This window comes from Acinonyx jubatus, chromosome A2 (assembly GCF_027475565.1).
Source record: "Acinonyx jubatus isolate Ajub_Pintada_27869175 chromosome A2, VMU_Ajub_asm_v1.0, whole genome shotgun sequence".
Lineage (NCBI taxonomy): Eukaryota > Metazoa > Chordata > Mammalia > Carnivora > Felidae > Acinonyx > Acinonyx jubatus.
The window spans coordinates 150,447,879-150,469,318 of NC_069383.1; the positions used below are offsets into that span (position 1 = coordinate 150,447,879).

The 21,440-nt window shown below is 44.7% G+C and overlaps 1 protein-coding gene across 1 annotated transcript in view; it reads right to left on the reverse strand.

The window, feature by feature from the left end:
- The window catches only part of SACM1L (SAC1 like phosphatidylinositide phosphatase), a 57,074-nt gene that overhangs the window by 27,556 nt on the left and 8,078 nt on the right, over positions 1-21,440 (reverse strand). Inside the window, exons 2-6 of the mRNA XM_053219540.1 lie at positions 13,625-13,722; positions 10,879-10,953; positions 6,725-6,874; positions 3,710-3,769; positions 2,768-2,801 (exon numbers count right to left, since the gene is read on the reverse strand). Of these exons, the coding sequence (XP_053075515.1) occupies positions 2,768-2,801; positions 3,710-3,769; positions 6,725-6,874; positions 10,879-10,953; positions 13,625-13,699 (394 nt within the window). The 5' untranslated portion in view covers positions 13,700-13,722. The remainder of the gene's footprint in view (positions 1-2,767; positions 2,802-3,709; positions 3,770-6,724; positions 6,875-10,878; positions 10,954-13,624; positions 13,723-21,440) is intronic.

Sequence of the window (21,440 nt, forward strand, 5' to 3'; positions counted from 1 at the left end):
ACTTCCTTCCGGTCTTTACCAGTGAGTTCCGCCCAGGGCCATCCACTGCCACTCGGACTCGGGTGCCCATGCCACACTTTCTCAGCCTGCAACAATCCTCTCTCGTTCCACTCACACCACTGTTTCCTGTTCCTCTGGGGGAATGAGAGCCAGGCCCACATGCTCCCACCACACCTGTCTGCCAACTAGCATCCGCGTACACACGTCTGCTTCCCACCCACAGTGGCAGAGGGCCCGGGCACTAGCCTCCACCTGTCACACGCTCACAGACATCACTGCAGCGTGTGACTGTGCTCTCACCTTCCGTTTTCCCCTTCTCCAAATCCTTCTCATCGGCATCTGGTAACATCTCCCATTTGGGGAGGGGGGTGGGGGAAGCAGGTACGTAAGGTCCCTCTCGAATGCCCGTATTTGACCAACCAGCACCCGATGACCCCCGTGCCTGCAGACGGTCTTCTCACTTGCTTCGGGGACCCCGCGCTCACTTGCGTGGTCCCCTCTTCCTCACTGGCCTTGGCTGCTTCATTTTCATTTCTCCCGCCCTTCGCGCTCCCTCACACTGACGCCCCCACTCCACAGGCCCTTTGTCCTCACTGAGGCCTACAGTCCGTGGCTCTAGCATTTCCTCGCTCTCTAGAACTCCCTCCAGGCCACCTTCTCTGTTTCTCCAAGACCTTTTCTCTTCTCTACGCGTATTCCTTCGATCAGCTCATCAGCTTTGTGGCTTTTTAAATGCCGTCTGTGCCCAGAGGACTGTCAAATTTATATCTCCAACGTGAACTTCCCTCGCAGAGGCCAGTCCCTGAATCCATCTGCTTCCATGACACCCCTACTTAGAAGCCACACAGACCTCAAGCTCAGCGCGTCCCAATGGGACTCTGGACCCTCTGGCCTCCCTCCTGCCTCCAGGCTCTTCCACACTCCAGAGGAGGGCTCCCTTCCACTTACTCTGGCCATGGACCTCGGATTCATGCTAAACCCCCTTCGTGCATTCCCCACATACAATTTGTCAGAAGGTTCTAGAACCTGGCCACCTCCACCAGTGTCACTGCTACGGTCCTGGTCCCGGGTACCACGACCTCTCACACCTGGATTACTGCAACTGTCTCCCAATTATCCCCTGTATCCTCCCATGGCCGCCTTTGGCCTGTTCTCTGTCTCCGTCACAGTGACCGTCTCACCATGCCAGTCCTCTCGGCGAATCCCAAGTTTCTTGTCATGGTTACACTGCAGACAAAGCCCACAAGGCCGGGCATAACCTGGACTCGGCTCCTCCCCCAGGTGGCTCCCACCTCCCCCTTTCCTGCCTCCAGGCCTCTGTTCCCGCCTATCTCTCTCCATGCATGTCAAACACTGAAACTGCGTTAAACAAAGGCGAATTTAAGGCTTTAGATTTAAAGCTAAACAAACAGATAGGCTGTTTCTAAAATCACCCAGAAAAAGTAATCTCATCTGATATTGCTGTCCATCTGTCCATTCACAATCTCATTTTAGAAACACACACACACACACACACACACACACACACACACACACACACACACCTGTCCCAAACCCCTAAAAGCACTACCTAGATATGTTGCTTATTTCAGTTTTAGGAGAACTTGGAAATATTCCAGGGAAGGGGAGGGGGCACAGACACCAAGTAAACAAGAGCTTTCATCCCCAGAGTTTCTGATTTTTATTCTCCCACAACTGTGAAAAATGTTTCCTCCAAACTTTTTCTGCTTTTCTTTAAGTATAACAAGAATAATTTAAAGACATCATATTAATGTAATGAGCATATAAACCACAGACTGTTTCCTTAGTAAACTTCTTGGGGGTACCTGATACAAAGATCACCTCCGTTTCTGCAGGGAAATCACAGTGCTGACTATGGGCACTCAGTGGCAGACTTCCCCTTTAATGGCAGCTCACTCTGCTTCCCTATTTTAATCCTGATGTCGCTGGTAAGTTTTTAAAGTGAACCAACAGGGAGTCCGGGTGGCGCAGTCGGTTAAGAGTTAAGCCGACTCTTGATCTTGGCTCAGGGCATGATTTTGCTGTTCCTGCTACTGAACCCTACAGCGGGCTCTGCACTGACAGGGTGGGGCCTGCTTGGGTTCCTCTCTCTCTGCCCTTGCCCCGTGAGCACACGCTCGCTCTCTCGCAAAATAAGTAAATATTAAAAAAATATAAAATGAACTTATAATTGGATACTCATGATTAATTCTGCATGTGCGCAGACCTTCCCCGGTGAGCATTATTCTTTGTGTAGCACCTATTCTCACAGATTCGTTATTTCGCATAACCAATATAATTTTTCATGTTCGTTCTCCTCTCCACATCGCTGGTCACCCTAGTTCCTCAATCTAACTTTTTTAAGGGGAAGGGGAAGTCTTCCGAATAGCCTATTAGTCTCCTAACAGCCAGGCTCAAACTACTCTTTGAACTACTTCGTTTATTGGGACAAAATCGAATGAAGACAAAACAAAGTGTGCGTACTCCTTCTTTAAACCGCCAGCCCCAGAATTCTTGAACAGAGAGAATAATTCAGTCTAAAGAGCACATTAAAAAAAAAAAAAAAAAAAGGAAGGGGACCCATGTATAACCACTATTCTAAGATTTTTTTATGTTAATGGCGGTTTGATTTTGTTATCAAAAGCAATTTCTATTAATTCTAAAATGCTTTCCTCATACAACTGGGATTGTTCCTAAATCTGCCCCATGAAAAATACTGACATAAAGACTGCCACATTAACCGAGGAGCAACGCTATGTAAGGATACAGCCATGTAACACGGGAAGAGCAAACCGGTGGACCTGAAATGAAGAGACACATTACATTTAGGAATAAATATGCTTTCAAAATAAACAAAAAGGTGCTACATAAAATGTTTTCATACTGTACAAAAATATTTGCATGTCACGGAGGTAACATGCAAATACAACCAGGTATGAAGCTTATGGATAACTTTCTATTTAAAGAAAAAAAAAAATGTCTCTAATGTCCCCTTGTCTTTTCAATTAAAAACGTTTAAGAACGTGATACGATCATTTGGGCCTAAGTGTTCAGATTCTGGAACGCTAAAAAGCTACGTGAAGCTGCAGGAGGTTTATCCCCCTTCCCGTCCTCTTTGCTGAGGACGACTCGACTGCTCCAGGGAAAAGAGACACCCCTGCTAACTGCTGGAAGCTCATACGCCTCTTCCAAAAAAGCACAGCAAATGCCAAGAAGTAAAGACACTGGGCAAACCTATGTACCCAGATTCAATATGCTACGCTTCCTGGCTGGGCTTCCCTGTTCACGCCGCATGTGCACGAACAAAGGACAGAGGAAGGTGACATCTGTGCGTGTCTCTCCTGGATGACTGAAGACCAACGCAGAGCTCTCACTTTCCCAGGGACCTCCTGGGGCCCCTCACTTCCCATCACTCACCCACCGAGGCCCATTCTCTCTCTCTCTCTCTCCCCCTTACTCATAGAAAGCAATGCATTTTTATGCAAGTATTTTTTCTCTTTTAAGGCTTCTGTAGGAGATCAGAGTAAATTAACTGGGCTTCTTCAAACCAGAAAATGGGAGGGGGTAGACCTGTCAAAGGTTGTAAGTTATAAAGTGAGTTCAATGAGAAGTGTTTACTAAAATCCCTGGTGATTAGGCAGCCATTTTGTAATACATATTCAATTAAAACTTGGACTACGACAAGCGAGTTTTATCTAGCAGACCTCACCTCTGGCTGCGCAGAAAGTTCTCTTAGAAGATGACCATTCCATACAAACCGCTGATCTGCCTGAGAGAGAAGATTTAAAATTAATAAAATGTCTCCTGCCAACCTGAGTTTCTACGGAGAGAAAACTATGAAACGATCTATGTCTCCACCTGGTGGCTACACGCAGGTCTCGTTGACCGGCCAAGCAGAACCTCCCCTCAAATCCGCCCCTCCTCGGGGTATCTCAGGTCTCCCCAGCTCAGGCCAGTGACGGGGGCCCAGAGAAAAACCCATGCGTCCTCTGGAATCTGTCCTTCTCTTACCTGTAGTCAACTGCCAAGTCCTCCTAAATCTTCCAAATCCACCCTATCTCCTGCATCTCTGCTCCCACTGCCCTGGCCAACACTTGACTCCAATCTAACTACCACAACAGCCTCCCCCACCCCACCTCCAGCCTCAGCCTTGCCCTCCCCACCCTTCCCTCCGCATGCTGCCGGGCAGGAGCTCTGGAATGGGACCCGTCTCCTGGCTGCTGGGAATCCTTCAGTGGCTCGCTGTCCCCTGAAGAACAAACCTCTGCCAGCCCCTCCGTCAACTCCCTGAGGGCATCTCTGGCCACTCTTTCAAACGATAAATGCAGAAGAGGTCCCCTCAGCAACACAGTGGATTAACGGATTCTCTCCATTCTCTTTACAAAACACAGCGCTGGCACCGTCCCTGCCCCTCTACAACTGAGTCCCCGGGAGGTGGGGGGTGGGGGTGGGGGGCTCTGGCAGTCAGCCGCACCCAGCCTCGCTCAGCACACATCTCCCAGGTTCGGGCGTGTGCCCCAATCGCCGTGTGCCCGCTGTACCTGTTATTCATTGTTACAAAATTAACTAAATGTCTTACACATCAAGGAAATAGGGCTTAAGAACAAACTACTTTTTACATATGTACGGCTGAACGATATGGAATTGAAAGTGGTAAAAGGCAAGCTGCTAAAATAATGCTGCTGTTGGATCCAGAGGAGCGGCAGGTAGAGAAACAGAATCTACAGGATTCTGCCAACAGATCACTCCGCGGGTGTCCGAACCTTTACAGACTCAAACTGGAAAGTGTTAAGGATGTACTTTACGCGGCAATCGAGGAACCCCAAATGAAGAAAAGCTTATAGTCCTATATCAAAAAATCGATCAGGGTAAAATTTTAAGTTAGATACAATGTTTAAGGTCTATATGGCTCATCTGTCACTTTCACGATTTCCTGCGTTGACTTTAACGGAGTCTGAGTAGCTGACAAGTTCACGTCCCAACACGTGAGATGGCTTCCCTCTCAGTTTCGCAACAGTACCGCCACCATCCCCGCCTGGAACCCTCCCTCTCCCGCTGTCCCCTGACCAACAAGGCCTATTCAGCAATTCAGCGTCCGCTCAAGAGTACCTTCCTTTGCAGTCATCCCCAACTCTGGGGAGTAGACCCAGGGAGACCCATGTTTCCCTCAGAAGCCACCCCATTTTGGTACATGGCTCCATGACAGCTATGGTTCCTTGTTCTGTGACTGCCCGGACTTGTGCTTCCCCAGGAGACTGCAGGCTCCCACGAGGGGCCGTCCTTTTCCCTCTGTGTCCCCACTGGCTGGTACAGTGCCTGGTACACAGCAGGCATCCCAAGACATTTGATAAACAGATGGAGAACGTGACAGAGCAACTCCTTCTAAAAGCAACAGCCTCTTGGTTACAAGCCAAATTTCACGATTGCTTAGCTTACATCTAAATTTGCATCCAAGTCTACATACGATTTTACTAGATTAGAATATAATATCTTAGAAGAGCCAACTAAAATACTGATTTAGGCTGAACTATATGAAATTCTCATTTTTATTGGTCAAAAATGATCAATTACTGGCAATTTCATATGGTCTAACCTAACAGGTAAGACAGCAACCTTTTAAATTCTGTCTGCTCTCTAAACACATCTAAGGTTCATTAATAAAAAAAAAAAATCAAGGCAGCAATTATCCAGGTTCCTGAAGAGCAGGAATTTTAGGTTGATATCATTTGAGACCTACTTTTAAAGATACACTCAGGTTAAAAAATTAAAGGCAGGGCGCGCCTGGGTGGCTCAGTCGGTTAAGTGTCCGACTCTTGATTCTGGCTCAGGTCATGATCTCATGATTCGTGGGATCAAGCCCCACGTCAGGCTCTATGTGGAAAGCACAGAGCCTGCTTGGGATTCTCTCTCTCTCTCTCTCTCTCTCTCTCTCTCTCTCTCTGTCCCCCCCATGTAAGCACTCTCAAAACAAACATTAAAAAAGAATTTTCTTTAAAAAGGCAAAACAACAAAAAAAACTCCACCTTAAAAAGGTACTTTTCAAGCTCTTAAATCAGTAAGTTCTTACTTTTCTAGTTGCAAAAACTGCAAATGACACCACTGCAGCAAGAACGCTGCCTGCTGGAACATTAACTTTATAATATAATTATGTTGTTAACATGAACAACCGTTCTACTACCAACACTGAGAGCCAGGAAACTACCAACAGGTCTGTTTAGACTGGATTTCTGAATACTTTACACCGGTGGTTCTCAATCCTGTCTGCATAACACGTTCAGATTCTGGGAGCCCGACTTTGCTATTGTGGTGGATACTGAGAACGTGGTATGTTTTCAACCCCACACAGGATCCTGACACAGCCAGGATTGAGAAAAATCGATAAACATTTTTACGGATGAAATAGAGATATGCCCCTTAAAAAAAAAAAAAAAAACACCCCAAGGGGCACCTGAGTGACTCAGCTGGTTGAGCATCTGGCTCTTGATTTCGGCTCAGGCCACGATCCCAGGATCATGGGACCTAGCCCTCTGTGGGGCTCTGCACTGTTAGCTGGAAGTTTCTCTCTCTCTCTCTCTCTCTCTCTCTCTCTCTCTCTCTGCCCCTCCCCCACTTGTGCTTTCTCTCTCTCAAACATTTTTTAAAAAAGAAAAGAACTCAAAAAATAAAAATAAACACATTTTTAAGAACCCTAAAATAAGTAAAAATAACTGAAGACAAAGCTTACCCTTTCCAAAAGACTCATTTCTTGGAATTCTGGGCTCGTGTTGGACAGCCGCTGCAAGGTGTGGGTCAAATCATATGTCGTTGAGAAGTAAAACCCATCCACATTCAGGACATGGTTTAACATCGCTAGGAAAGTTTTATTATCTTGTAACTATAAACAAAAGGGAGAAATATATCAGTCTGTCTCATACTTGAAAAGGAATCTGCCAGAAACATTAAGTGCGGCCCTGTTAACCGTCACCGGCATAAGGACTGGCAGGGAGGACGATGCTCACTGTCCCCCAGGACTGAGGCCACTTCCTGACACGGAGGAAGTTCGATAAACAGCGTAGGGTGTTGTTACCTTAGATGACTGGGTCGAACTCCTGCCCTCGGTATCCTTCAGTCTTTACTCTAAAGGGCACAAGTTATTTTAACACAACACCACCGCCTCAGGTTATGACCTCCTGCCAGACTTTTTGGAGACAGATTCTTTCCTCTTCGTAACACCCCTGCTGGGCTAGTGTTATTACCCTCATTTGACAAATGAAAAACATAAACTCACGAGAGGCCAAATAACACAGCGAGTAAATAACAAGGGAATAATACCGTCCTCGTTCCTATGAAACTTCACTGGGCTGGAAGGGAATTAAATTCTTTTTTTTAATGCAAAGATTTGAAAAAGAAATGTCCAGTAAAAATAATACTGATCTTTACTTTCTGATAATTATTTTAGCTGGCTTTCCCAATGAATATCCAGATTGACGTTTATTTTTATCCTTGTTTTACAAGACAACTGATGTTTGGTAAAGTTTGAGGACTATCAAACGATTAAAACGTTAATGTGCATGTTACAAACCTACGTACTACGGAATTTTTAATTTGGGCTCACACCTTTTTTTTTTTTTTTTTTTTTAAGAACAAAAGTTATAAGCCAATTATATGCAGTGAACAATGTGAAAATTAGTTGCACAGCCTGACAACCAAGTACAACAACAAGAAAAAATTGCTCAAGTCAATGGTATTGGGCTATTAAATAAATACAACCATTTTTATTGCCTTAAATACCATGCCTTACAGGAAACGAATATGTCAATATATATTAACATATTTAGTAAAAAAGAAATTTTAAGTTTACAGTATAGGAGCATATCCTACAGTCTGATTTAGTCAACAAGGCAGCAAGTGCTGGGGCTCATTTTTAGAAACGTCTACTATGGGAGAGTTACGTGTTACATGTTTTAGGATCCTATGTTTTCTTTTGGAAGCCAATATTTTTGTAATCTTGGGACTAAAAATACAAGTTAAAATTTTGAAAAAGTAAACACTGTAAATAAAATCACAGAAGACAAACACTCAGTAAGTGTCAATCTCTAAACATAGGACTGACTTAAAAAAGTAATTTTCAAGAACTAGAACAGGGTGATGACACTCATGTAATTTTTAAAAAAGACTTCAAGCAAAAATACTGTTTGAATATGAATACAGGCGATCTTGATTTTGCATGAGAGGGTGGGACTGTGAATGACCATGGGATCTTGAAGTTGATCACCTTAACCATCTTAATAATCAATGAGAAAAATTGTAATTGTGATATGAGCTTTAAAAATTTTTTACCAAAACATTAAAAACTCTCCTTCTCTAAGTTATAAATGTACAGGGAAATGAAAACGTATTGAAGCTAATATTTATTTAGTACACTGTAATTTATTTATTTTTAACTTTTTAGTTTTACTTCCAGTAGAGTGGACACACAATGTTACAGTAATTTCAGGGCCACAACGCGGTGAGTTAGTTACCCTGTAACTTAAAACATTAGAAACGATGCAAATTAAAAACGTTTTCCTTCTTGTAAACCATTGATCAAGAGTAGCTTGAAGGGTGCTTACCTTCTTCGCATAAACCTATGACGCAGAGTCTCTCCTCTACCTCTGGTCAACCGCCTACACCTTTCCAAGTCTGAGCCCGCTCCCCACGCCTCATCCCTGCGCTCCCAACGTCACGGGACTCCCGGAGAGTTCCTTCCGGGTGAAGTTTCTCGCCGGCATCGCTTCCTCTGGGTCATCCTCAACCTTTTCTTCACAACAGCTTCCCCGTGAACATGGAGAAGTTCACGTTCACTAAGACTTCTGGCCGAGCGCCGAGAGCCTCCTCAAGGGCCGGCGTTCCCAGGGTCAGCCACATCCTCTCCACCCCTCTTATGTTCAACCCGAAATTCACCTCTAGAGTTGCCGCTTTCTGTTTCTTTGCACTCCCATCTTTGCCAGACGAAATCTGTTCGTTCATATACCAAGGTAACTGAAATGTATACCGCGCTGTTGGGGGGCTGTATTCCTACGCCACAGTAACTGCAATCTGGGCATACGGGAATCGCGCAAAGGGGGGCTGTTTGGGCATATACACACACACTTCTATTCACGTGTGTTAAAAGCAAAGAAAGCTTTCTCCGGACAAAGAGGGAATGAAATGGAGTGAGCAGAACTTCAAAGGCATCTCATATTTTATTTCTTGGCAGAAAGGATATGAAGTTAAATCTGGCTGTTGGACAGAGATTCGTTTTCTGTTTGTCCTTTTCTATACATATGAAAGGTTATAATTTAAGAGCTTGAGTCAGTTAAAAAACATACAAAGGACTTTTAAAAAGTACATTTTATGGCTAGGTATAAAGATATGTAGGGAAACCTCGCTCTCTGCACTGCTTAAATAATTAGGCTTAACAGAAATCCATCAAAATCCTTTGTTCTGCCCTCCCCTCCCCTCCCTCCCCCCCCCCACGGTACTGCTTCCGGTTCTGCAATTAGTAAGTGAGTCCAGTTCTTACCTGAATATCAGTTAAGTGCAACATTGTCTTCTTATAAGAAAGGACGTCAAAATCTGTTGCTTTCCAGATTACATGATTGAAAAATTCACCTATTTTTGTCTTTTTGGTAATGACAATTAGATAATTACCTGCAAAAAGCAGAGCCAAACACACAGAAATATAAAATAGGCAACTCTAAAGCCAAAAGTAGCCTAACTCCTTACTGTTTAAACTCTAAAGGCTGGCAGGGCGAGACCTCACTGTGCCATACAGATAAAAAAGCCCATACTTTTTTTAAAAGGGATCTTATGATTTGTGACTAGAAAGAACAGCACGTTATTTAGAAAAGTTCCTACTGAAAGGTCAAACTGTTTCTCAAGGCAGTGATCTTAACAGATGGAGAGTAAAAGACTTCTTTCTCTCTCTCGCCATCCCCAAGGCATAGAGGCTTCTGTTAATGCATTTCCCGGTCCGTAGCTAAACATCATGGGTCATGAGATCTGACCACAGCAGGATAGATAACGTCCTGTCTATACCACCCTTATCTCCTTGAAGTCATTATAAATGGCAGAGAAACGTACTGGGGCAATATAATCAGTCACTGCAACATCACAAAGGTGAACCGTCCAGAATTAAGAAGCCATCGCAGCACCGTGAATCCCAGCCGTGATCCTGGCCACCTCCTCCTCCCGCAAATAAAACAAACTAAGCTTTTACCATGAAATTAATTTTGAAGCTCTGTTCAAGGCTCTACCCACAAGTGCCCTTCCTAAAGTCTTCCTTGTACAACTCTCTCCCAGAACCAGTCACGCTGTACTGTGGTAATTCCCTACTTACATGCATCTCTCACTAGACTGTAAACTGCAGGACAAAAGGGCCCAGCATCTTCTCTAACTCAACCTCTAGCACGCTGCCTGACAGTATAGGAGTTTTTTTTTAAGTTCAATGAAACGGCATTTAGGTAAACAAAATCACTTTCCTTAGTAACTCAGAACCAAGTAATATTCTCCAACATCATGCACTATGTCATGTTCAACCTCGATATGGGACCGATGGTATAGAATACTCTGGTCTATCAGCACATGAAAATGTTTATTTAAGTACTCTTAGAATTTACGAGGAAAGGTCTAGTTGACTAAGGATTTCAACTCTAGTTGAAATAAAACCAAAACCAAAACCGGTGGGTTGTTTTGTTCTGTTTAGCAGAACCTCAGGCTGATAAATGTAACCACCTGTCATTTGGATTATGTCACTTCTCGAAATTAATGACAAATACCTGACCTACATTATTGCCTAGAGCACAACAGGACTGTGCCTTCGTCTTCTACCGTGTCAGTTTAATTACCTTCTCCGCCCGTCTTAGCTTATGTTCTTACCTGCCACCAGATGGATTGTGCCCAGGATACCAAATATTGGTCTTGTGACAGCTGAAGGAGGAATATCTTTCTTGACTTTAAAAGAAAAAGAAAAGAAAAATCACAAAGAAAAAGCTCACTGATAGAAAAGGAAATTTAATCTGATTTCAGAAGTTACTTCACAATCAATACTGTGCTAAGGATTCCTAAGCACAATGATTTGTGCTAAGGAAGCAGGAGTCCTTCATCGGTGTTAGACCTCCATGTTGGCAAAATATGAAATCATATGTCCATGTGACATGTAAAGGCCTCTGCTGTCTAGAGGCAGGTGCCCAAAGTAACATGCTTCAGGATCCCCATCAGGTAAATCGTGGGATACTTCTACGGTCATTTTTCGACCAAATTTATTCAACCTCTTGCCAGAAACTTAAGTCCCTGTCTATTTAAGAGAGTTAGAAAGTTAATGGTGGGGGGGGCATGAATTTAATCTCAAGATGAAACTAATGGGAGGCACAGACCTGCCCGTCTGCCTCTACAAATGTGGACGAGACCCAAGGGACAAGGGGACAAGGGAGGAAGGAAACACAGGTGCGCAGGGAGGCACCACCATTAACCGTGACTTTACCAATAACGCCCTTATTAGTAAAAGAGCATCTTCGATGATAGGGTTCATTTCATGATTACTCAACTTTCAGCCTGGGTGTTTCACAAAACACACCTGTAGAAGTCTAGGGAACAATGCCCCCGAAGCGGGGAAGGCCGGGCCTCCCCATCAAAGGACTGACTTTGCCACATCCACCTCTCTTCCCTCTGCCAGACTCACACCTCAGGGGCGAACAAAGGAGGCGAGGCCTACAGGGAAACACAGTTGTTCCCAGCTTCCTTCAGGGCCGGCCATGGCGGGGGCTGCCCAATGTTTCCTCCAGTCCTAGTTTAATTACCATCCTAGAACTAACTCATTCTGAGACACCACTGCCAATCCGCGTCCTGTTATCCTGAACAAAGTAATTCTGAATAAGGTCTGAGATTCACCTCTGTTTCTCTGTGATTCAATTTACTCAGCAGTGCCACAACGACCAAACATGACAAATGGGGCAGTGCACCGAAAAGCTTAGAGAAAATCCTGAATATACAGAGATCATCTGATAAACTTAAGGTACTATTGATTGATGGAGCTCTAAGTTACATTAACTGGAGTACAAAAGCAATAAAACAGGTAATTCGCAAGAATACATGTTAGTTTTTCATGGAGGGAAAAAACAAACAAACCCCTCTTTTCATGGCAATGGTCTGGATTCCCAAAAGTTAAAAAAAGAAAACAAAACAACAGGAAACAACTAGCAGAGCGAGCGTGAGTGAGTCAGCCCCTCATCACCACTGGCTTCAGGTCCAAGTATCTCCTCATGTCTACTGATGACCGCTCGGTGTCCTTCCTACGTCCAAGCTATTCATGATCTTCAGCTTTGACCCCTCAAATGGGTCTGTGGTCTCTACCTACAAAGAAATGTCACTGAAAGGTCAAAAATAATTGAAGGGAGACTGGCTGGCTCAGTCAGTTGTGTATCTCACTCTTGGTTTTAGCTCAGGTCATGATGCCAGGGTCATGGGATCGAGCCCCACATCGGGCTCCATGCTGACTGTGGAGCCTGCTTAAGATTCTTTCTCTCTCTCTCTCTCTCTCTCTCTCTCCCTCTCTCCCTCTCTCCCTCTCCCCCTCTGCCTCTCTCCCCTGCTCACACTATCTCAAGAAAGCAGCTACCAGCTAATAGATATAGGTAATGCCAAATTATCAAGCGAAAACAGACCTCTAATTCCATCTGGTCAAAGAAAAACTATGGATGGTACTTATCAAAATAACCAGGTAACCAAGGAAATAGAAATTTATGGTCATCTCCTTCTTATACTTTACTATCCTCTGTATTTTCATATTTCACTTTCTCCACTCAAAGGATATATACTGTTTACTGAACGCTTACTCTTTGGTTACTCAAATATCACACTTAAAAAACATACAGAGGACTCTGTCTAGAGGTGAATATTTAAACAACTGAAATATGACATTCTAAATGTGATACCACCTGGTACATTAGTCACCAAAATTATTTCGCATGTAATCAGAAATCAGTGTTCCATACAATCGGGAAAAAAAATTGTTTTCAACACCCCAGAGAACCAAAACCAAAACCAAAACCAAAATATAACTGGAGAGACAGACAAGATATAGACAGACACAGCTTAGGAACACTACTTGCCTAAAATGTAAGTTTTAGTCAGTGACACATATCTAGGCATATGTGTATATATATATATATATATATATATATATATATATATATAATTTTCCACTTATTGAATTATCCTCATAGTCATGAATATTTTCAAAATCAGAAGCAGCTGTTAAATTTCCACACACTTAATGTTCAAACAACTTTCTTACACTCAAATACCCTAAATCTTACAGCTAGAAAGGAAGTAAGACATCAACAAAACCAATCCTGTTAGAGCACAGAAGAGGGAACGGGTCAAGAGATAATTATGTTTTTAAAGCCTTACAGATGGGAAAATTTTCAAGCCCATTCCTCCTTTTTCATGAAATGGAGGAAGCCTGACATGAATGCATAAAAATCAAACGAGGTGGCAGGGGTTAAAATGTGAGACACCGCCGCAGCTCCGGCAGCCACACCCCTGCGGCGTTTACTTTAATGACCACACGGGCAACTTCGGTACAAAGTCCTGCCGGCCGCCTCTGCCCCTGGCTGTGAAATACCTGACAGGGTGACTTCTGTGGACACGCGATCGATGACAAGTACGTCATCTGCTCCGTCATCACAAGCTTCCACATAAAATTTTTCAGGTGTGATGTGCCTAAAAAGAAACGTAAAGCCATAAATACCTAAACCAGACAAAATGGAGACTTCTAAAAATAGGAGTACTTTTTAAAAAGCTACTTATTGTAAGAATTTCAGCAGTGCTTACATCCGACATCACACTGATTTCCCGGCTACCGAAGAACAGTTCTGCTGTCCTCACACATAAGGTGTAACTCTTTTCCCTTGTGTATTACGCTCAGGAGGTTGGGGGGGGGGGGGAACCCCTGCTTGACTCCCACAAGAAAATCATAATAAATTCTTATCTATCATATCCAACACGGTGCAGAATGTAGCACGGTAGTCAGGACCAGGCTACAGAACCAGACTGTGTGCTGTGTGACCTCAGGCAAGTTACTCACCCTCTGTTCTTTGGTTCCCTTATTCATAAAATAGGGATCCTATCAGACAGCAAACAACACTGTGGTGAGGATAGAATGAGCTTCTGTGAGAGGCACTTAGAATAACATCTGACACCTAGCAAGCAAGACGTATTAGCTAAAAATACTAAGAAACACATTAAAAAAAATTTTTTTTAATGTTTATTTTTGACAGAGAGAGAGACACAGCATGAGTGGGGGAGGCACAGAGAGAGAGGGGGACACAGAATCCGAAGCAGGCTCCAGGCTCCGAGCCGAACCCGTGAACCGTGAGATCCCGACCTGAGCCAAAGCCGGATGCCTAACCGACTGAGCCACCCAGGCACCCCTTTTCCTTTCCTTTTAAATTCTACTTCCTCTATTCTACTTGCCCTGCCCATGAAAAATCTTATACAAATCCATGCAACCATCACTGACATCGTCTCTCATACACAGATGGTGTGTAAACTATGTGGGATTACAGAAATGCCTCAGTGGTTCAGTTGGTAAAGCATCTAACTCTTGATAGCAACTCAGGTCATGATCTCGCGGTTGTGGGTTTGCGCCCCGCATTGGACTGTGATTCTCTCTCTCGCTCTCCCTGCATCTCCCCTGTTCGCATGCTCCCTCTCTCAAAATAAATAAACATTAAATGGGGTGCCTGGGTGGCTCAGTCGGTTAAGCATCCAACTTCGGCTCAGGTCATGATCTCGAGGTTTGTGAGTTCGAGCCTCGCATCAGGCTCTGTGCTGACAGCTCGGAGCCTGGAGCCTGGAATCTGCTTCGGAGTCTGTGTCTCCCTCTCTCCCTGCCCCTCCCCTGCTCACGGCTCTGACTCTATCTGACTTTCAATAATAAACATTAAAAAAAAAAATGTATATATAAAAAAAAAAGCTATGTGGGATTACAGAAACTGTACTGACCATTACTGACTGCAAGTTCTCAACCTTTAAGTAGCCAAACACAACTTACATCCTTTTATACTTCATCTATAACCAACTTTTTAATATTAGGCTAGTTTCCTCCATTGGATGGGGGGGTGGGGGGAAGTTGCTAAGGGAATGAATATCACTCAATTTTAATACAGATTAAGCAAAATGCAACAAAGAAGACAAATCTGCCTTAAAAACGGCAGTCTTCAACTCAAACGAAATACAGCAGTTCCTTCCTTGGCCTGATGCTGAAGAGCGTTCCAGTGGATGGACACATCACAGCTTCTTTACCCATTCACTTGCCGGTGGACATCTGAGCTGCTTCCAGTTTGGGATATTCACAAAGGTTCCATGAACATCCTACTACAAGTCTAAGGCAGACGTATCCTCCCCTCCGTTTCTCCTGGGTGACTGCCTAGAGGTGGAATGTGGCTGGGTCTCAGGGGAGTTGTGGGTTTGACTCGTACGGAGGGGGCAAGGAAGGCGGTGCCGGCACGAGGAAAACTTTCCAGGGTGAGGGAGGTGTCCGTTATCTTCAGACTGGGGATGGTTTTGTGGGTGTAAAAATACGTCCAAACGGATCAAACTGTACTCCTGAAATATATGGAATTTACTCTATATGTCAGGAAACTTTGTACTTCCAATAAAGCTATTAAAAACAAAACAAAAAAAAAGTGAGAGTCCTGAAACCAACCAACAGGACTATGACAAAGTTCCAGACAATCTACTCACAGGGTAGTCACCTAGTCTTAAATCATCGAAACTAAACCAAACAAAACCAACACACCAGTCGTTACCTGCAGATGTTTTGTGCAAGTGTAAGTTGCCCTCTAAGAGTAATTCAAGAACTTTACTGAAGACCTAACCATGTGGTAAGTATTACACAAGCACGAGTGACTAGGATGTGGGTAACAGAGTAAAAATAATAAATAGGAAAAAAATTAGTAAAAAAACAGACCTCAAAAGCAAGACTTCTTTATAAAAGCTTTCAAAGAGGGGCACCTGGGTGGCTCAGTTGGTTAAGCGTCCGACTTCGGCTCAGGTCATGATCTCACGGTTCGCGAGTTCGAAATCCGCATTGGGCTCTGTGCTGACAGATCAGAGCCTGGAGCCTGCTTCAGATTCTGTGTCTCCTCCCTCTCTCTCTGTCCCTCCCCTGCTCTCTCTCTCTCGCTCTCTCTCTCTCTCAAAAATAAATAAACATTAGAAAAAGAAGAAAAAAAGCTTTCAAAGAAAGTTCTGTCTCCAAAGCAGATGCCTTTCTGCGGAGCCTCACTCTTAAGAGTCCCCAATCTCCACCCACTAAACCCTGTGACTGCCCGTGTAGCACGGGTGTTCTACCGCATTCTTTGAGGCTTAAACAGGCTTAGGACCTGAGAGAGCCCCGTGAAATACTTTCATACAATTGCTGGCGCTATCCTGAGACCTCCTGTCCCACCTCCAGTATCTGAGGAACAACAAAGAATCTCTCCTCTGTGGTCTTACTTTTAAAACAATGATTCCAGCACCGATAAGGAGCAGTCTGTTGCCAATGCTGCCTCCCCATCAAGTGAACTACCTGTGACTTGTTCTCGTCCCAGTAGTGGCAAAGCAACCCCCCAGAAGCACGGTCAGTCAACACACACATGGAGGCCTCGTCGGGATGGGAAATCAAAAACCAGCACTCACATAACTGACCATAAGCCTCTGATCGAAACACTACCTTCAACACTTTAGAAGAGCACTGTGTTAGGAGCATCGCACTGAAAAGGCTTCAAGATCTGCAGTCAAAAATACAGCGGTTCTGCCCCTGACCCTGCCCGCTACCAGCGACGTAATGCTGGCCAAGTTCCGAGTGTCCACCTCCTGCCAGCCCTTGTTCTGGGTACCAGTCCAGAGTCCCTGACTCACAGAGCCTACGTTCTAATGGGAGACAATCAGTGCGCAAGGAAGTGATTCGGTGATTTGAGAGCGAACTGCTATAAAAAATAAATTAATAAATCTAGGGTGACTTGGCCAAGGTGGGGATGCGGGGCAGATGATCAATCCTCCTGAGGATTAAATGCAACGTGAAAACGCTCCTGGCGGCTGTGAACAAAGACAAGGGATCTCTGTCAACAGGACATCTCCGTCCGGGCCGGGCTGCTTTCAGGCCACAGGCTTGAGCAAGGGGCACCTGACAGGGCAAAAGGGCCCACAGAGACCAGCGGCGGAAGGCGGACGGGTGGTGCAAACAGGTTTATGAAGCCACCCACCTGGAAAGAGCCGTAGGCCCTCAGTAACCGATGGGCTACTTACACCCAGGCACAGTGCCTAAGGTCACGGAAAAAGGGAAAATTCCACACATCCCCGTACGCCCCCAAGTCGCCCTGTAACTATGGCCCCTCACCACCGCCTCCTGGCAGACGGCCTCTCCTCTGCTGTCCTGCCCACGTGGGTCTCAGGAACTCCCATCGTCACTGTTCCGCCTGGGGTGAACGCCGCCAGCCCCCTGCCCCCACCATCGCCGCCCCGCGACATCAACCCTTCATCCAGCCTGGGGACGCAACCGCTGACCCTCACTACCTCACAGAACAGCGAGAATTAAGCGGGCATTTGCGAAGAATAAAAGGGCTGACTCACAGAGACGACAACTTTTTACTATTAACAAAAACATCGTTTAAGAGAGGAGGGAGAAAAGTTGCAAACTTTCTTGACAGGATGGTGACACAGGCCCAGAAAAGGTATTCAATTCACACTTTAAAGACATAATACAACGGAAGGTACTGGTATCTTTGCCACATGTACCCCATCTGAACAATTTAGCTTTGATAGGTAGATGCTGGAATCAAAGTACATTCTACTAAATATATACCCCCAAATATGAAGACCACATAAAACAGACCTCTGATTTATCAAATATTCCAGAATACAGAATGAGAATAAAAATTATGAATGTCTTTCTTATTTGTAGATATGAGTCTATAACAAGAAAAAAGCTCTTAGTACAAAAGACAACGTTGGCTTTAAGATAGCATGAAGTGCTGGTTACACCTTGCTACTTGACAATTTTTATAAGAATATGAAAAATACCATATATAACATTTCCAGTCTAGACAGACACATCTGAAATGAGATCAACAAATTAAAATTTTAACTGAAGTACAGTGAAATGAATTTCCAAGAGTGAAAACCCTCCATTAAAAAAAGCCCAGATATTCTTTGAGAACACGGAGTCTAAGGGGTACCAACAGGTGGGTGCAGGCCGTGGGGCAGACACTAGCCATTCAAATGCAGGTCTGGAAGACAGACAGTGCTTGGAAATGGCCTGACTCACCAATCGGCAGAGTCCAATCACCTATGGGCTGAGAGCCAACAAAGCAGGCGGACTCCAGCAGCAGAATGCTGAAAAGCCTCAAGCGCCGGAAGGAAAAGGTAGTGAGGACTAGGGTGGGGGTGAGGTGGTTCCTAGGGGGTGTAAGAAGCACTCAGACCCCCACCCAAACCTACAGCAGGCGCCTGCCCTCCCCGACCCTGGGACTGAATGCTTAGAACAGTTAACGGAAGATGCTCTCTGGCCTCCACACATCAGGCACAGCTGAGGACCAGGGTGAGACAGCCAGATGAAACCAGGAGACGTGGACAGGGTCCACCCACAGACTGGGAACATCATCCAACCCTCTTCCTCTGTCAGACTCCCAGAGAGCCGGTGGACCAGTTCGCATCACCCCTCTCCCTGAGCCCCCACAGGAGCTTTGACACCACCTCTAAATCAACTTGTCCCAAAAGCACAGACCAGCAGCTGCGACCTGTGGCTTCATCAAAGAGCTGAGTTCCTGTGCGATCACCCTACAGCGAAGGCCACCAGCTGAAATGTCCTGACCCACAAGCAGACCCTCCAATCAATTTCCTTCTTCAACATGAAATGACAACCAAGGATCGTCAGATACTAGGAAAAGCTTCCATCACATAAGACAGAGTCCAAAACAAACAGAAAAGTAACACTGGATAAACAAACTATGCCGGGAACAGACTGTAACTTCAAAACACGTTTATAGGCGAGAGCCTCAAAAGAAGACATCGCATTCACGACAGAGGGACCAAAAAAAAGCACGTCCAGAAAGGGAGAACAGGGTCACCTGGGTGGCTCAGTCAGTTAAGCATCTGACTCTTCTTGATTTGGGCTCAGTTCATGAACGCACGGTTCATGAGTTGGAGCCCTGCGTCGGGTTCTGCACCGACAGTTTGGAGCTCTCTCTCCCTCTCTCTGCCCCTCCCCTGTTCATGCTCTTTCTCTCAAAATAAATAAATAAACATTAAAAAAAAAAAAAGAAAAGCCCAAATAAATTGTTATTCAAAAATAAAAAAAGCAAGAACATATTCTTGGACTGAGAGCAGAAATAATAATTTGAGTATTCAGCAGAAAGGCTGGAAGATAAAACTGAAGAACTCTCCATGAGAACAGAATAAAAAGATAAGAGCTATAAAACAGGAAAGCACAGGAAGGAGGACGGGGGTGAGGGAGGAAGGGGGAGGAAGGAGGGGGGGGGAGGGAAGGGGAAAGAGAGAAAGAGGAGCCTGATCCAGGATATCCAACATACATTCACAGCAGGAATTCCAAAAAAGCACACAAGAAAAAAAAGCAAGAAAATATTTCAAAGAAAAAAAAAAAAAAACCCAAACGGAAAAACACACACATACACAAAGGCACAGTAAGCATCAAACTTCTAAACACCATAGAGACAATCCAGAAGTTACCAGAAAAAAAAAAAATTAAGAGAAAGAAGCATGGAAATATTCAACAGCCACAATACTGGATTAACCAGCAACAGCACACTCACTGGACTATTCAACAGCAGGTCTTTAAAATTCTACAGGAATATGGGCTCTGTGCTGACGGCTCAGAGCCTGGAGCCTGCTTCAGATTCTGTCCTCTCTCTCTGCCCCTCCCCTGCTCACACTTTGTCTCTCTCTCATAAATAAATAAACATTAAAAAAAAAATTTAAAAAAAAGGGGGCGCCTGGGTGGCTCAGTCGGTTAAACGTCCGACTTCGGCTCAGGTCATGATCTCACAGTTCGTGGGTTCGAGCCCCGCGTCGGGCTCTGTGCTGACAGCTCAGAGCCTGGAGCCTGCTTTGGATTCCGTGTCTTCCTCTCTCTGCCCCTCCCCTGCTCACAGCTTTGTCTCTCTCTCATAAATAAACATTAAAAAAATAAAATAGAATTCTACAGGATAATAATTTCTGACTGAGAATTCTATACTCACCCACACTGTCAAAAAAGCATGAGGATAGAATGAAAACATTTTGATGTGCAACATCTCAAAAGATTCCTTTCATTCACTCTTAGAAAGAAGGGAAAGTTTGTTTCACCAAAATGGAATGAGTTAGACTGAGAATCCAAAACAGGAAAGAAGCAGAAGAAGTTCTCTGACCAAAGGTATTGTCCAGAACAACAGCTATGCAACAGGCCTAACGAAAAACCAGTCCACAGATTACAGCAGAGGGTACTGGGCTCCCATAGGTAAATCTCAGAGAAGAAACTGAATTCATAGTTACCCAGCGTGTTTGAGAGGAATCTTATTGCTGTCACAGGGAGTGAAGATTAATTAGCAACAGGCACATTAAAAAAAAAAAAAGTCATGTGGGACGCCTGGGTGGCTCCATCGGTTAAGTGTCTGACTCTTGATTGGCTCAGGTCATGATCTTGGGGTTTGGAGATCGAGCCCCACACCAGGCTCCCCACTGGACACGGAACCTGCTTGAGGTTCTCTCTTGCCCTCTGCCTCTCCCCATCCCCAAAATAAAATCTTGGAAAAAAAAATGTGGAGTAAAATACCAAAAGAAAGAGATTAAAACGTTGAAAGTCGAGGTCTCTGGGACAGTGGGAATTAGAAGTGCAGAAGGGTGCTCTCTTTTTTATTATAAGCTCTGTGTACTGTTTACTTCTGAGCCATAGACAGGTATTATATTAAAATAAAAATTTGTTTAAAAATGTGTTAAAATAGCAAAAACAAAAATAAGAGTTATGTGAATCAAGACAGAGAGTTCTGGCCCAATGGTGCTCGGACCGTTGCTGGATCTTGCCTCTCGGAGGATGCTGCTAGAATCCAAGCCGCCGGTGCTGCCACCAGCCTGCTTGGACAACGTTCTTGAGAACGGCTTACGAACTGCAGCGATGAAGGTATGAACGGTGACCGCCAGCTGGTGGGCATTTCCAAGAGTAAGGATGCGTGGGGACTCAGAACCCCACCGAGGATCCCAGCAGGTGTCGTCTCAACTCAGAGACGTCTACATGTTCCTCTGCTGTCTTCCTCTTCTTTGCCTCTTCCCGCCCTTCTCTAACTGGCCTTGACACTGACCTGAAGTATCTGAGCTTTACCCAGTAAATTGTATTTGGTAAGTTTTATGCTCCAGGGGTTTCATTTCAAAAGCTGGTGAAATTAACTGTGGCTCTCCAGCACTAA